Source organism: Melanotaenia boesemani, chromosome 8, assembly GCF_017639745.1.
Source record: "Melanotaenia boesemani isolate fMelBoe1 chromosome 8, fMelBoe1.pri, whole genome shotgun sequence".
NCBI classification, from domain to species: domain Eukaryota; kingdom Metazoa; phylum Chordata; class Actinopteri; order Atheriniformes; family Melanotaeniidae; genus Melanotaenia; species Melanotaenia boesemani.
The window spans coordinates 27,298,342-27,312,718 of record NC_055689.1 but is presented as its reverse complement, the minus strand read 5'-3'; the positions used below and the strand labels follow the sequence as shown (position 1 = coordinate 27,312,718).

The window sequence follows — 14,377 nt, the reverse complement described above, 5'->3', positions numbered from 1 at the left end:
ATACTTTTTTATTTTAGGCTGTATGCATACATGTATAAATTACACTGTTCAACTTACATTTCCTTTTCTTTGTTAGATAAAATACTAGACCAGCAAAAACAACAACACCAACAACACCAACAACAACAATCCTAATGGAAATGTTATTGTTGTGTTCTTCTAGACCTGCAAAGAAAACAAGACAACAGTTAAGAAAATTATGTCTCATTTGAGTCATGCAGAATAACTGGTAAGACACTGTGGAGACCTGAGCTGTAATAAACATCTTGACATGGTAGTGATGAATCTAAACACTAACTTGATTTATTAGAGGAAAACATTTTTGTTCAAACCCACATTTATAGTATGTAACAGTAAAATGTGAAAGATGGTTGTACAAAGTGAAGGACACCAGAGTCGCTGCAGAGTTTGCATCTTTAAAGAACATGTTCAATCTTCTAAAATTTGCTGATTTAGAAACAATATAAACATATTTTCTAATTATTTCATCTGGTCTAAAAACAAACTGTCCGTAGCTTGTTGTCTCACCAGGTTGGGAGCAGCGATCCAGAATCCTTGTCTCATTTTCGGCTCGGCTGACCTGGTTGCTGTGCTTGCAGGTGACTGATATGTTTGACAGGTAAACCTGAAAAGAAGCTCCAGCTTTTGTGATCTCCGATCTGTTTCCTCCCTCCTGATAGCAGGTTGTGGTGTCACATATAAAAGTGCTGCTGATGTGAGAGTCGTCTGTGCTGCAGGTCACTGGGATGTTGCAGAAGTCTGAACTGTTGTGGACCACTGTCAGCCTGACTGGAGAGACTGGATCTGAGGGGAGAGGTTTTAGAAACATGTCAGTTGGGTAGGGATTTCTGGAATCACTGAACCTTCTTCCAAGGTGAATAAAAAAGTAAAAAGTGTCCCAAGAGGTCAAAAGTCCAGAATGAGTTTTAGTATGGAGAACAGTTTTATAGTTAGACAAATTATATGGATGTAGATTATCCCTGATAAAATCCACAAGTTAGAACACGCTGGTCAAATGAAGTTATTCTGTAAACTACAAATGTTTCTGGACTTCTTATAAAGTTTATTTACAGGACAGCAGTTGTTTTCTAATGATGACTGAAATATTCAGAAACCCACCTTGAACTGTGACGTTGTATTCAGCTACTATTTTTTCTCGAGCCGCTATCAGTCGTGCAGCATAAACTCCACTGTCTGACTTTTGTAGATTCTTCAGTTTAACAGAGAATTTGTTCACATCAGGCTCAACTCTTCCAGCGTATTTATCCCTGATTTTTGGTTGTGGACCAGAATCAAATGACACTAAGACATCATCTGTACTGAATCTCCATGTGAGGAGTGAAAAATCCTCAGGCACATCAGTTTCTGTGACATTCAGAACAACATCATCTCCCTTCTTCACAAACACATGAGTCAGAGCACAAGACACTGTAAAACAGAAAAGACATTAAATTAATCACAATATACAACAAATAAAACTGAAATCTTGAATTTCACATCTGACATGAATAAAGCACAGCTGATACTGGCTGATAATTTGGTGTATTTAAAACTGAGCCGAACTAATAGAAGTTTTAACCAGATGTTAGAGTTTTATGTTTGTTTTTGTCTTTTCTTTGTCTAATCTCTCTCTTCCCCCCAAAAAAAAAACAAAAAAAAATTTCATCAATTTAACTTTTGTTTAGTAGTGATAATATTTTCTTTTTTCTGTTGACATATCATTATAGTCAGAATGGACAAAACTTCTCACAAATAAATACACAATGAGATAATAAAACATAAACTTTACCACTATTTTATTTCTCTTATTTTAATGTGGGAAGTACTTTCATAGCTGAAAGGCTCTGTATACGTCATCACTGTTACATTCGTATTTTACTTTTTTTTTTTACATATTTTTACATCCTGCATGTTAGTCCTATTTTCAATTGAGACTTTTATCTTTTGTCAGTAAACATGTCCTAAAAAATTTATCGCAGACATTTTTTGTATTTCAGTCAAATGAACACAAACGAGACAGACAAAACTGAAGTTACAAACTAAAAGCATGCATTTATTTCCAGTTACAAATGGGAAATGAAGTGAGGATTATGTGGTGTGGAAAAAGTGGCAAGTCCTCCAACTGAAATAGTCTGAATGAAGAATGAATATTCATCTCTTTAAATACTACTCATTATTACATAATGTAAATTGCCACTCATACGAGCACAAACTTAAAGATAGGATTTACTGAGGTAGAAATTTGGGGTATTTATATTTTACTGAAGTAACTATTTTTCTGACGACTTTTTACTTCTTAAATTATCACATTATTTTCTGTACTTTCTATTGACTATATTTTAAAAATAGCCTCATTCATTTTGGCTTGTTTTTATTCTGGATTGTCATGAAAAAAACAAAACAAACAAACAAAAAAAAACCATATGTGATCCATTGCATATGTGCATGATAGAAATCACGTTACAGTCCAGCAAGGACATGGCAGATATAGGTAGCCTACTAAGATGTACATGGCAGAAACTCAAGAGAATGGGTAGTCTAAAGCATCCCAAAATTTTCAACATTACCATTTTTATATAAAATTATAGTGATTATAGCCTTCAAAATAATGTTTTTGGAGGAGTTAGGGTAGTGAACTATAGGTCTCTGTGGCACTGCCTGCACCTTTCTCCGTGATGACATTTATTTTCCTTTACATTACTTTTATACTTTAAGTTGTTTTGAAACCAGTACTTTTACACTTTTTACACTTGAGTAAAAAATTAAGATGATACTTCAACTTCTCCAGAAGTCTTTGTAAACCCTATTTGTGCCTCTACCTGAGTAATGAATGTGAATTCTTTTGACATCTCTGTGGTTAACCGTAACTCCCTCCTCTGCTGTGGAACCAGCAGTCAGTTTGTGACATAAACGGCAGCTTCTCTGTCTTAAAGCTGGACTTAAAACTCATCTCAGTGAGAGAGTGTGTATATGTTGGCAAACTGTTTTTTACTTTTTCTTGTCCTCTGTCTAAATTGGTTTTCACTCCTCTTTATTACGGTTGTATTTAAATATTTTACTCTTATTCCAGACATGAAAAAAACTGTTTTTTGGACCAAATTCTGGTTGTAAAACCTGAGATGAGATCATTTTCCTCTAATAAAACATCTCAAATAAAAACAGCAGAATTATTTTTCAACCTACTTTCTGTTAATCATATTCACTGATTCTTCAATGCGTTTCATTTGTTCTACATTTTACACAAAAACATTTTAGTGCTACTGCAGAACAAGAGTTTTTAGTAATAAATGATAAATAATAAACAGTAATCTTTACCTTGATTTAGACATAAATATATGAGAAAAGCAGTCATACGTTCCATTATTAACGGCACATGAGAAAGTCTGAGAGAAACTTTCTATATTTGTATGAACCCATGTCAGGAAGTAGGGGGTGGGGTGGTTAAGGTTCAGTGTTATTTCAACCTCATAAGATGAATGTACATTAAAGTGGCAATAAGTGGAAATTAATCATTTCTAGATCGAAGGGATTAAAAATGGCCATGTGAAGAACTAGAGGTGTAATTTCTAGATTAGTAGTTGTTACATTTTCTTTTTCTTCATCATAGTCAGAACGGATAAAACTGACAAATAAATACACAATGATGAGATAATAAAACATAAACTTTTCCTCTATTTTATTTCTCTTATTTTAATGTGGAAACTACTTTCATAGCTAGTTGAAAAACTCTGTAGACGTCATTACTTTTACATTTTACTTTTTTTTTTACATATATTGACATGCTAGTGCCATTTTTCATTTTTTACTTTTAGCTGTTGTCAGTGAAAACGTTTATAATTCAGCTCACACTTTTTTGTCTATCAGTCTAATAAACACATTTACATAACTCAAAGTTTCAAACTAAAAACACGCATTTATTGCCAGTTATGAAGGGGAAATAAAGGTGTATGAAGATTATAAGTGGTGTGGATGATCCTTCTGTTTTCTTTAAGTGTTTATGATTTAACATAATTTATCTGCTTTGGAACCAGCAGCCATGTCTGCTGAAGGCCGTCAGCCTCTTTATCATTCAGACTGGATGTAAACTCACCTCTATGAGAGAATATATATAATTTAGAAAAATCTTTTGTTCTATTTTACTTATTTCTAAAATGGTTTTCACTTCTCTTCTTACTCTTTAATAAATATTTGACTATTATCCCCAACTTGTTCTGTTGATTGGTTTCATTGTTTCTACTATTATGTGTTTATTTCCTTTTTTTTTTCCACTTTGTGTTTTATTTTGGTCTGTTAAGCTCTTTGGTTTGTAATCTGCTTTAAAAAGTGCTGTATACATATTGATTGATCTTTCTTGGTCCTGAATGTTAGGAGTTTCTAAACTTACAGCTGGAAGTTACAATAACCAGGACTTGTTTTTACTGTAAAAGAACTTTACAGGAACTAAATTATCATCTTCAACTGGTGACCATGTTCATACATATATATTAGTAGTTACGTTTTTGTTTAGATATTATTTTTTGGAACACAAAAAAACTTCCAGCGCTAATGTAAAACAAGTTTTAGAAATAATAGATGATCAAAATCCAAAATATATATATATTTTTTTAACTCGATTAAGACAAAAATTCACGAGAAGAACAACCTGTAAAGAGGGTAGTATACACAAATTCAGGAGAAGATCCAGAAAAAAAATACCGAGTGAGACATCGGCTTCTAATCCTATCTCTGCTGAGAGTTGTACAATGCACATGCGCAGAGAGGGGAAAAAATACAGAGTAAGACATCGTCTTCTTTTTTAATCTCTGCTGAGAGTTGCACATGGCCAGTGAAGTCCGCCAGGGGAAAAATATGGTGGCGGACTAAGGCAGAAAACGGCGGCGGAGAACGTTAAAAGTCTGGGATAACTTCACCTTAAACTTACAAAATAAAATAAATACATGTGAGATTTGTAAAGCGGACCTTGAGTACCACGGAAGTACGTCTGCAATGCTCGAACATTTAAAGAGGAGGCATGTCAGACTTAACAACCTTATGCAAAATTTCAAAGCTGAAAGGGCGTACTTCTGCGTCGGCTTGCCATATGGAAGAGGTGCGCGTGGGGGTTCCGCGGAGCTGCACAGAGCCGGTCACGCAGACACTGCGCGAGTATAAATCCGCCATTACATCTGAGAGAAACTTTCTGATCACAGAAAGTGTTTTTTGTACGTACAGCAAATATATAAACATTGTTAGAAATGTTACAAGAAAGAGAAAACTCTACAATGAATGTACAACAAACGTGAATGGATTTTAAACATTGAGTGATTATAATTATTAATATAATAACCAAAATAGAGGGCTTTCACTAAAATCTGCATTTAGTTGATTCAAACAAGCCTTGTATAAATTTTCTCATGTTCTTTCTTTTAAAGTGAGTATATTTTAGTTGTTTAGATTTGACTTTGCATTGGTTCTGTTTTTTCTTCTTTTCTACCCACTAGAGGTCACCCTGTACCTGTTCTCTCTCTGTCTCTTCATTTGCCTGTTCTCTGCTCATTACTAGAACACCAGCTACCACCGATGTAGCAAGAAGGAGCAGATACCTCGTCCATGGGGAGCCTAGCATTAATTAATAGATAACAGAGTAGACCTGCAGTAGAACAGCCAAATATAGTAATAACCTAAACAATGCTGAGGATCCAATACTACATGTCATAACAGCAGAGCCATAAAATTATTCTTTTGAGCTTCATGGTTACAGACTGGATAGTGATTTAAAAAGTCTGGTTTTCTGTTCCTATTGAAGTAAAACTGATTTTCTTTTGCAGTGAGTTTACACCTTCAAAGTTTCTCACAGTCAAGATTTGTTCCTCAGTTTGATGGCAAATTGAGTTTTTCTTTAAGTGAAATAAATCTTTAAATGCTTGCATGAGAAATGTAATTTCCTCTATTTTCATTGCTTTCCTTTTCCCTGTGGGACAGACATAAAAATAACCTATAATAATAAACCTGCTCCAGCTTATGTCCTAACAGTGGATGGAGTTTTTAACCAAAATTATATTAACTTTTTTTGTTATTTCAGTTTATGCAGATTTTTATTTTTATCCAGTTAATTTAGTTATTTTATTTAAAGTCTTTCAATCCAAACATCAGGTGCTACAAAGTGCCGCTCATAGGCTGCAAAACAGAATATAGACTGAATTCAGATTTTGAAAGGAAAGATATTCACTTGAATGGACAGGATGACATTAGTTAAAATCTAGGGAGACTAAATACAACAAAAACATTAGCATGATGAGCTGTGGCAGCAAGAATACTGAATTATAACTACTGTACATGCAACCTAAGCAAACAAAAGCTCAACCCAAAGATCCTTCCACTGCAGAAATTAGGGTACATGATTTCTGGGCTTCTAGCACCTGATGCAGCCATGAACACTAAATGAATCAATCACATATTACAGAAACTACAGACAAAGAGAGCCAAAGATAATCACTGATGCAGATTTGGTGAAAAGCTCAGTACGACTCAGGTTTTTGTGACAGTACAAGTTGCAGCCAAAGCCAGAAACACTGACGATGCTACTGTCCTCATCATAGTCTCATGGCTCCACTGGAAACAGCTAAATGATCTGTTAAGATATAAAAACAATTTTATTAGGAATGTTGACAGTCTGAACATTTCTGTGATGACTAAATGTAAAAAAAAAAAAAAAAAAAAAAAAAATGATAGTGGTAAAAAGTACTCGTGAGAGAGTATAAACATCCTCCCACAGCTTTGCTGCTTCACAGTAGAAATGGTCTCTGTGGTGTGACGATATACCGAATCCATAAAAATAAAAAAAAAACTTTATCCTCCTTATTTATGAAGTTTGTGACAATGTTCAAGTTTTACATGTAGAATTCTTATAATCGTGTTACCAGAAACAAAGTTACTGGAACCATTTTAAAAATCAGAATTTAGCATCATCTCATAGAGAGAAGCTGATTCTGGACGTGTAGGTGCCTTGTCACAGTGGTGGATCAAATCCACCAAAAACCACTTTATCCTCCTTATTTATGAAGATTCTGACACTTTTCAAGTACACATTAAAGTATTGACGTGTGTGTGTGTGTGTGTGTGTGTGTGTGAGAGAGAGAGAGAGAGAGAGAGAGAGAGAGATGACCACAAACCTTCTTAAACGTCTCATAATGACACAGAAGCAGGTGTGATGAGTGTAAAAACAGTTATTCCACACCTTTGTCTGTGAGACACAACAATGAGGTTATGATGAAGCAAATTAAAGAGGAGGAAGAGGACAGGTGCTGCTGGTGCTCCAGCCAGGTGATATCACGCATAGACATAATATACATAGAAGCCTCATTACATGCTGGAGCATGATGCAGCGTCACCACCATACTGGATGGGTCTCTGCATTCCAGGCTAGCTTCAGGTACTCTCAGGTACTATCAAGTACTATCAAGTACTGACAGGAGGAGTAAATGTGTAGTACTGTCACGGGTTTTGGGGAAGTGATTTACATCTGTCTTCTGTTGGTTTAAGCCTTTTGGTTACCTTGAGTCTTAAAACTAAGGCTTCCAGTTTTGTTTTTGTACATTAATAAATATGAAAAAGTCATAAATGTTACCATAAAATATCTGCATGCATACAGCTTGGAGTAATCCGTCCCTGAGATCACTTCACTTCCACAGGCCTAGATTCAGTCAGGTAAGATTACCTGCAGCATAAATCATGACTTATCCCAGATTTCATTCAGTCCTTTGAATAAAACAGCCACTGTGCGGTTATTTATTTTGACTTATGGTTGAATAGATAATTGTAAATGTAGGGATAAACAGATGCAGAGGTGTATGAGCCTGTGTTGTTTAAAACAAACTGACTGGTCCCATTCCACCCAGTGTAGCTACTGACCACAGAGAGATGTTTAGTTATTCCAGAGGCATCTATAAGGTCCATTTAACATCAAAGAAAACATCAGAATTACACTCTCACTATAGATGTGTGTATTTTTGAATAAATTACATTTTCTTTTTATTTGTGTACTTGATGAAAAGCGTTTCATTGGGTCAAATCTAAAATTAACTCAGGAAAACTGAGGAAAGTGTAGAAAACTACTAGAAATATCTTGATATTGATGCCCTGTGGATGAAGAGACAGGTGGGGAGACGGGAAGTAGAAGACAGCAAAGAGAAGAGGACAGAGTAGATGGAGGACAGAGACAAGAGGACGCAAGAGTGAAGGAAGGGTTTGTGTAAAGCGTAAGTAGTTTCCATTTTAGGTTAAATTTTGGTCTGTTGAGATGTGTGAGTGATAACTGTCTTTTTCTATCACTCTGTGTGTTTCAGCTTCTGCACCTGCCCTTTCACAGCCCTTTCCTAAAGGGAGGTATGAAGACATAAAAACTATTTTCTTTAGACAATGTTTTTGTAATCTGGTGCATTAATACAGGAAAGTATACTTTCAATATCTTTTTTGTTTCACAATAAAAACTACAGGATTGTAAGTAGTGAACAGATGTTTCGTTTATCCAGTTTACTCCATGTCACAGACGATGCCCCCCACCCCCTACATGAGAATGTTAGAGCCCTGGAAAGCACCATCAGCAGCAGGCTTCTTCACCCACAGACAGATGTTCCTGGATGAAGTTTATGATTAATTTTAAAGTCTGCTTTTTGCAAGGCTATTTAAAAAACATCTATATAAAGAAAGGGAAATAAAGCCTACCTGTGATGCTGAAGGTACAGCCCGCTCCGTCCTTCTCTCGTACTCCGAGCTCCTTCAGCAGTTACCCTGGCAACGGCGTCTCGCACAGACTTTTGTTTTCCAAACGAGGTCTCGTTACGTCATCAGCGCGTATCGAGCAGCACGCGGGATCTTCGAAGGGACCTGTCTTGTCAACCTCTCAATGAGAGATTCCAAACGCTGAGGAGATCGCGGGTTGTTGAGAGGATGAGATTCTGCTAGCGATTGTGCACATTACATTTTGACAACAAATTTAGGGGATGCATCACATCAGCATTAGCTTATATTGGATTACACTTAGCTTTTAGAGATTTTGGAAAACAAAAGTCTGCGCGAGACGCCGTTGCCAGGGTAACTGCTGAAGGAGCTCGGAGTATGAGATAAGGACGGATCGGGCGGTACCTTCAACATCACAGGTAAACTTTATTTCCTTCTCCTTATATAAATGTTTTTAATAGCCTTGCAAAAAGCAGTTTTTAAAATTAATCAAACTTCAACCAGAAGCATCAGAGGAAACGTCTCGGTCTGAAGCTGCATAGGAAAAACCACCACCTGCAGGACCTTAGACACCAAGCTGCTTTCTGATCATCATCAGCAGAGAATTTTAACCGTTTAAGTTGGTTAATTATAATTTTGTTCTTGTGTTTCTTTCAGGTGCAGCCTCTTCAAAGTTGGAGAGGTAGTCTGCTAGAAGGGGAGCAGACTGAAGCCTGACATTGAGAAAATACATTTTTAAATAAAAATTTGACACAAAGTTGCCAAAGCATTTTTCTCATAATACATTTCAAGATTCAAAGTGTTTGTCATTTGCACAGTAAGGAAACAAGTTTCCCTGAACAATGAAAATCTTACTTTGCCGTCCACACGGAATGCCAAAAAACAAAAACTATATAGAACACAAAAAAAAAAAAAAAAAAAAAACCTCAGAGTAAATAATGTAGCCTATATAAATGTGCAGTGTGCCACATTCAACAACAATCAGCTATGCAAAAAAAGAAAAAAACAAACTCATGAGGTAGACGATAACACGCATTTGCAATATTATAAGACACATAAAACAGTAAACAATTTTACTACAACTGTCTAAAATCACTAACACAATCACTATCCCTGTTGCACAAGCACCCTTCCCTCAGTTCCCGCTGTGACTATTGTTAAGTTACACCACAATTCTGTTACCTTAACTAATCTCACCTAATAACCCCTCTTCATAATTTATGAAGAACAGAAAATAAATATTCACTCAGACGGTAGATTACGTATCGTTTATTGAACACGTATTCCAAGTTAAGATAGGGATGACAGATGTGAGGGTCAACGCTGTCCTTCTGATGCATCAGACGCCCACAGCCAGCAGATGGAGCTCTTTGATTTGGTCAAAAGATTCAGAACAGCAAGAGATTTTCATGCATTTGGGTCAAAGTTGGCTCAATGATTCATGAGGCCTCAGTTTTACCACCCCTAGGTGTAGGAAATGACCGCAAAATCAGCGGCTTACTATGATCCAGTGGTAGTATGACAGTGGAGGGGTAAAGCCAGGGAAGGATCTCCAGTTGCGGTGAGAGAGTTAGGTGGCAGGCAGGGCGAGCAGGCAGGCACAAACTTTAGGTGGTGAGCTGGTGGAAAGAGAAGTCCTGGTCCAGAGCTGCTAGTCAGTTCCAAGGCATAAATATCAAAGTGCTGAGGAGTAGAGATAACAAGGTCAGGTTTAAATGCAAAGCGGTACGAGAAAATCACCAAGGCTGGACTGATTACCACACAGTAATGAGAGACAATCTGGCAAAGACTGGAGCTCCTGCTTGTCCCTAAATAGCAGGGAGTTGAGCAGGATAACGAGCCGGATGATGAGCTGCAGGTGGTGTCAATTGTAGCTCCAGACTCCGCCCTGAGTCCCCATGGCAACCTGCTCAGCCCTACCTGCAAACTCAGACACACAGACAGAGCACAACCATGACAATGGCAAAGTAAGAATTTCATTGTTCAGGAAAACTTGTTTCCTTACTGGGCAAATGATCTTTGAATCTTGAATCTTTGAATTGTAAAGAAAAACATAACTAGTTTCATTTTGATGTCAAGAAACTGTTTAAACAGAAATGTGTCATGTTTCCCAGGATGATAAGAATCTGCACCCACGGGAAACTAAAGAATCCTACATGATAACTTCTCTACACAGTTCTGGTCAAGTCTGTCAGCTTCTTGTTAAGAAAGTTTTTCTTAGCACGAACTCACTTGACCACACAACTCATGTGTACGTGTAGTTGTACAGACAATACACACAAATCTATAGACAAGACTTTCCCTTTCTTTCCCCACATATGACAATTAAAGGAGCAGTAGATACTGTTTAATGCTCCTCCAACCCATGCAGCGTTATAGGTTGTGTACACGCCGATAAACAGGACCCAAAGGAACATCGTCTACATTAGTGCCACAGCAGATGCCAGGAGATTAGTCACATCTCAGATCTAAACTAGCATATAAGTAGTTTTTCTGTCCCTGAGGTGAGATTTCTGTATGTTCCAATGTGGAACAAGAGAAACAAGAGATTTTATTTTGACACAATGAAGTAACAGCTGTACATTCACTTCATTTTTTTTAATTCCCTCTTTTCTTTCAGCCTAACCATTACAACCACTTGCTTAGAATGAGGTAGCACCGTTTCCTGGTAGGTTGAAGAGAAGATCATGGTTTCTAATCGTTAAAGTCATCTTCCATTTTTGAGATTGACCTCATGATACATTAGTGGGAAATTTGACATTTATCACATGAATGCTGGGAGGTTTTAAAACATCATAGTTGTTGACATGTCATCAAGCCTCGAGTTCTTTTTAAAACAGTTGTTTCTATTTTTAATCCAAGTCCTTCCTCTTTACTGGAGTTTACAAATAAAACCTGTGAAAAATTTCTCTCCTTTTTTAATGACAAGGTTGCTGCTATTAGGGACAATATATCTCCTTCTTTATTGTGTGGTTCAGAGGTCACTGAGTGCTCTGCTGTGTCAGTTTCAGCTGGTGCCACTTTCTGACCTTACAGGAATGGTAAACAAACTTAAACCCTCCTTCTGTCCCACAGACCTTGTCCCTCCTCGATTTTTTTTAAAGAGGTCTAGGACACCATTGGCTCTTTTAACAAGAGTTTGATTTCTAAGAACTGTTCTCACTTTTTGTAAAAAAGCTGTTGTTGAACCTCTGATGATAATATCTGGCCTTGCCCTGTGGTTTTAGCAAATCATCGGCCCATTTCTAAATTACCACTAGTGTATGAGATCACGGAGAAATGTGTGCTTGCTCAATTGCAACCGCTTTTAGACACAAATGGCACATTAGACCCGTTCCAGTCAGGCTACAAAGCGTTTCACAGCACTGAGTCTACTTCTTAAGGTTTTTAATGACCTGCTTTTAATGACTGATTCTGGTAGCTCTGCCATTTTAGTTCTCTCAGACCTGACCGCTGCTCTCGACAAAGTAGACCATGCAACTCTTTTATCTTGTTTAGAAAATTGTGTAGCCCTATTTTAACTTCTTTGCACTGGCTGCCTGTATGTTTTAGATTTGATTTTAAGATTTTATTGTTTGTATTTAAAGCTTTAAATGGACTGACCCCCAAATACATTACCTACTACCTCCAAATTTATATTGATTTGATTGTTGATGTGCAGCACTTTGGAGACTTGTCTGGTTTTAAACTGTGCTTTATAAATAAAGTGGACTGAATTAGATTGGATTGGATTGAATTGAGGACCAATTTGGGGTTTTCTGTTGTTACACATTTACATCATCTCTCAGATAAACGAGGACGGATGAAATAATGTGTGTTGTTTCATCCAACACAGGAGTGTTTGCAGGACTTTCTTGTTTGCAAACTGACACCGTGTTAAAGATTATCATTTAAAGAGTTTAAAAAAACAGCAAAAGTAAAAGATGAATATTTTCTGTGGATAATAAAGAATCTGATGCTTAATGCAAATGACTTTATTACAAAATAGTTGTAATAGTTTAAATTGGAATTTATGATTAAAAGTTTATTCACCTGTCAGTTTAACACTGTATCGTAACAAAAAGCTCATTTATTTTTAGTCTGTATAAGCAGTAAAATGTGCTTTGAGAGATAACTGGAATTAATGTGTTTGCTAACGTTTACTCAGGAAGTCTGTGTGGTTTCAGACATGAAAAAGCAGTTTCACGTGTAAAACCAGTGTGAACTCTGAAACTCTGGTGTTCTTCATACTAACGTCTGTATTTTGATGTCAGTGAAGCAAAAGATTTTTAGCTGCTTAGAGACTCCACAATGTCTTTGTCTGTGAACCTGGTTCTGCTACTCTGCATTCAGACCCTAGGAAGGAGAGGAATCCTGTTTTATTACATGTTAACAGATAAACGAACAAAGAGGAACGGAACTGAGAAGTGCTTCATAAAGTTGCTTTAGTTTCTATATTATAACAATTACAAAACTTGTAGATGAAGATGTTATATTTTTCATTCATAACAATGAGAAGTGTTTATAATAATTGATCAAATATTTATGAAGTAATTTTAAGTGAAAAGTGTTTTATAGGCAAGGCAAATTTATTTGTATAGCACATTTCATGTACAAGACAACTCAAAGGGCTTTATTTAAAACATTACAATTCAAGCGCATAAAAAAACAAAGATTAAAACAAATAAATTTATTCAATAAAAGCAGAAAGAAAAGGCTAAAATAAAATAGATAAAATGCAAGAAATAAAGCTCCAGTGTGGGAAAAGACAGTATTAAAACATGATCAAGTTTAAAGATTTCAGCTTATAAGAACCAGATGCAGATCTGGACTTCTAAATAAAAGCTAGTGAAATGCAGTAGAGAACATGTGGGTCTATAACCTGGATTTAAATAAACTGAGTGTTTCAGCTGATCTGAGGCTTTCTGGGAGTTTGTTCTTAGTGAGGACTCGAGCAGCAGAGATCTGAATAAGCTGCAGGTGTCTAATTGATTTTTAGGTAGAACCTGTAAAAACACTGTTACAATAATCAAGCCGACTAAAGATGAAAGCATGGACTAGTTTATCCATGTCCTGCTGACACATCAGACATTTTACCCTTGATATATTCTTAAGGTGATAGAAGGCTGATTACAGCTGTTTGTAGATGTTCTGGGAAGACGCCGGAGTTCAGCTGACATAAGATGTTGCCCAGATCTTTGCTGTGAATGGGATTAAACTGTGTCATGGTGTTTAAACTGGTTTTCAATGGACACATTATGTCTGTAGAACCTGCTGTCGATGAACCAACTGCTTGTCTGATATTCTGGATTTTTTCCGTGAAGAATTTGGCAAACTCATTGCAGGCCTTATAAAAAAAGTTTGATTTGATTGAAAACAATCTGGAATAAATGAAATGCTCTTACGTGTTTTTATTACAATAAATTATTTTTATTGCATGGAAAACATCGATTAACTGACTGTAAAGGGTTAAAGAAAAACTTTACTGACTAAATAAGAAAACTGATTCACTCCATTATGTGTCTTTTCTGTTTTACAGTGTCCTGTGCTGTGACTCCTGTGTTTGTGAAGAAGGGAGATGATGTTCTTCTGAATGTCACAGAAACTGATGTTCCTGAGAAATTTACAGTCCTCATTTGGAAATTCAGTACAAATGATGTCTTAGTGTCATTTCTTCCTG

General features: G+C 36.4%; 1 protein-coding gene and 1 long non-coding RNA gene across 2 annotated transcripts in view; one reads left to right on the top strand and one right to left on the bottom strand.

The window, feature by feature from the left end:
• The window catches only part of LOC121644291, a 26,498-nt gene extending 23,040 nt beyond the window's left edge, over nucleotides 1-3,458 (bottom strand). The window contains exons 1-2 of the mRNA XM_041992143.1: nucleotides 3,316-3,458; nucleotides 1,120-1,428 (exon numbers count right to left, since the gene is read on the bottom strand). Coding sequence (XP_041848077.1) covers nucleotides 1,120-1,428; nucleotides 3,316-3,361 — 355 coding nt within the window. The 5' untranslated portion in view covers nucleotides 3,362-3,458. The remainder of the gene's footprint in view (nucleotides 1-1,119; nucleotides 1,429-3,315) is intronic.
• LOC121644294 overlaps nucleotides 1-14,377 on the top strand; it is a 23,938-nt gene extending 9,561 nt beyond the window's left edge. The window contains exon 2 of the long non-coding RNA XR_006011251.1: nucleotides 14,237-14,377. This is a non-coding gene — a long non-coding RNA (uncharacterized LOC121644294). The remainder of the gene's footprint in view (nucleotides 1-14,236) is intronic.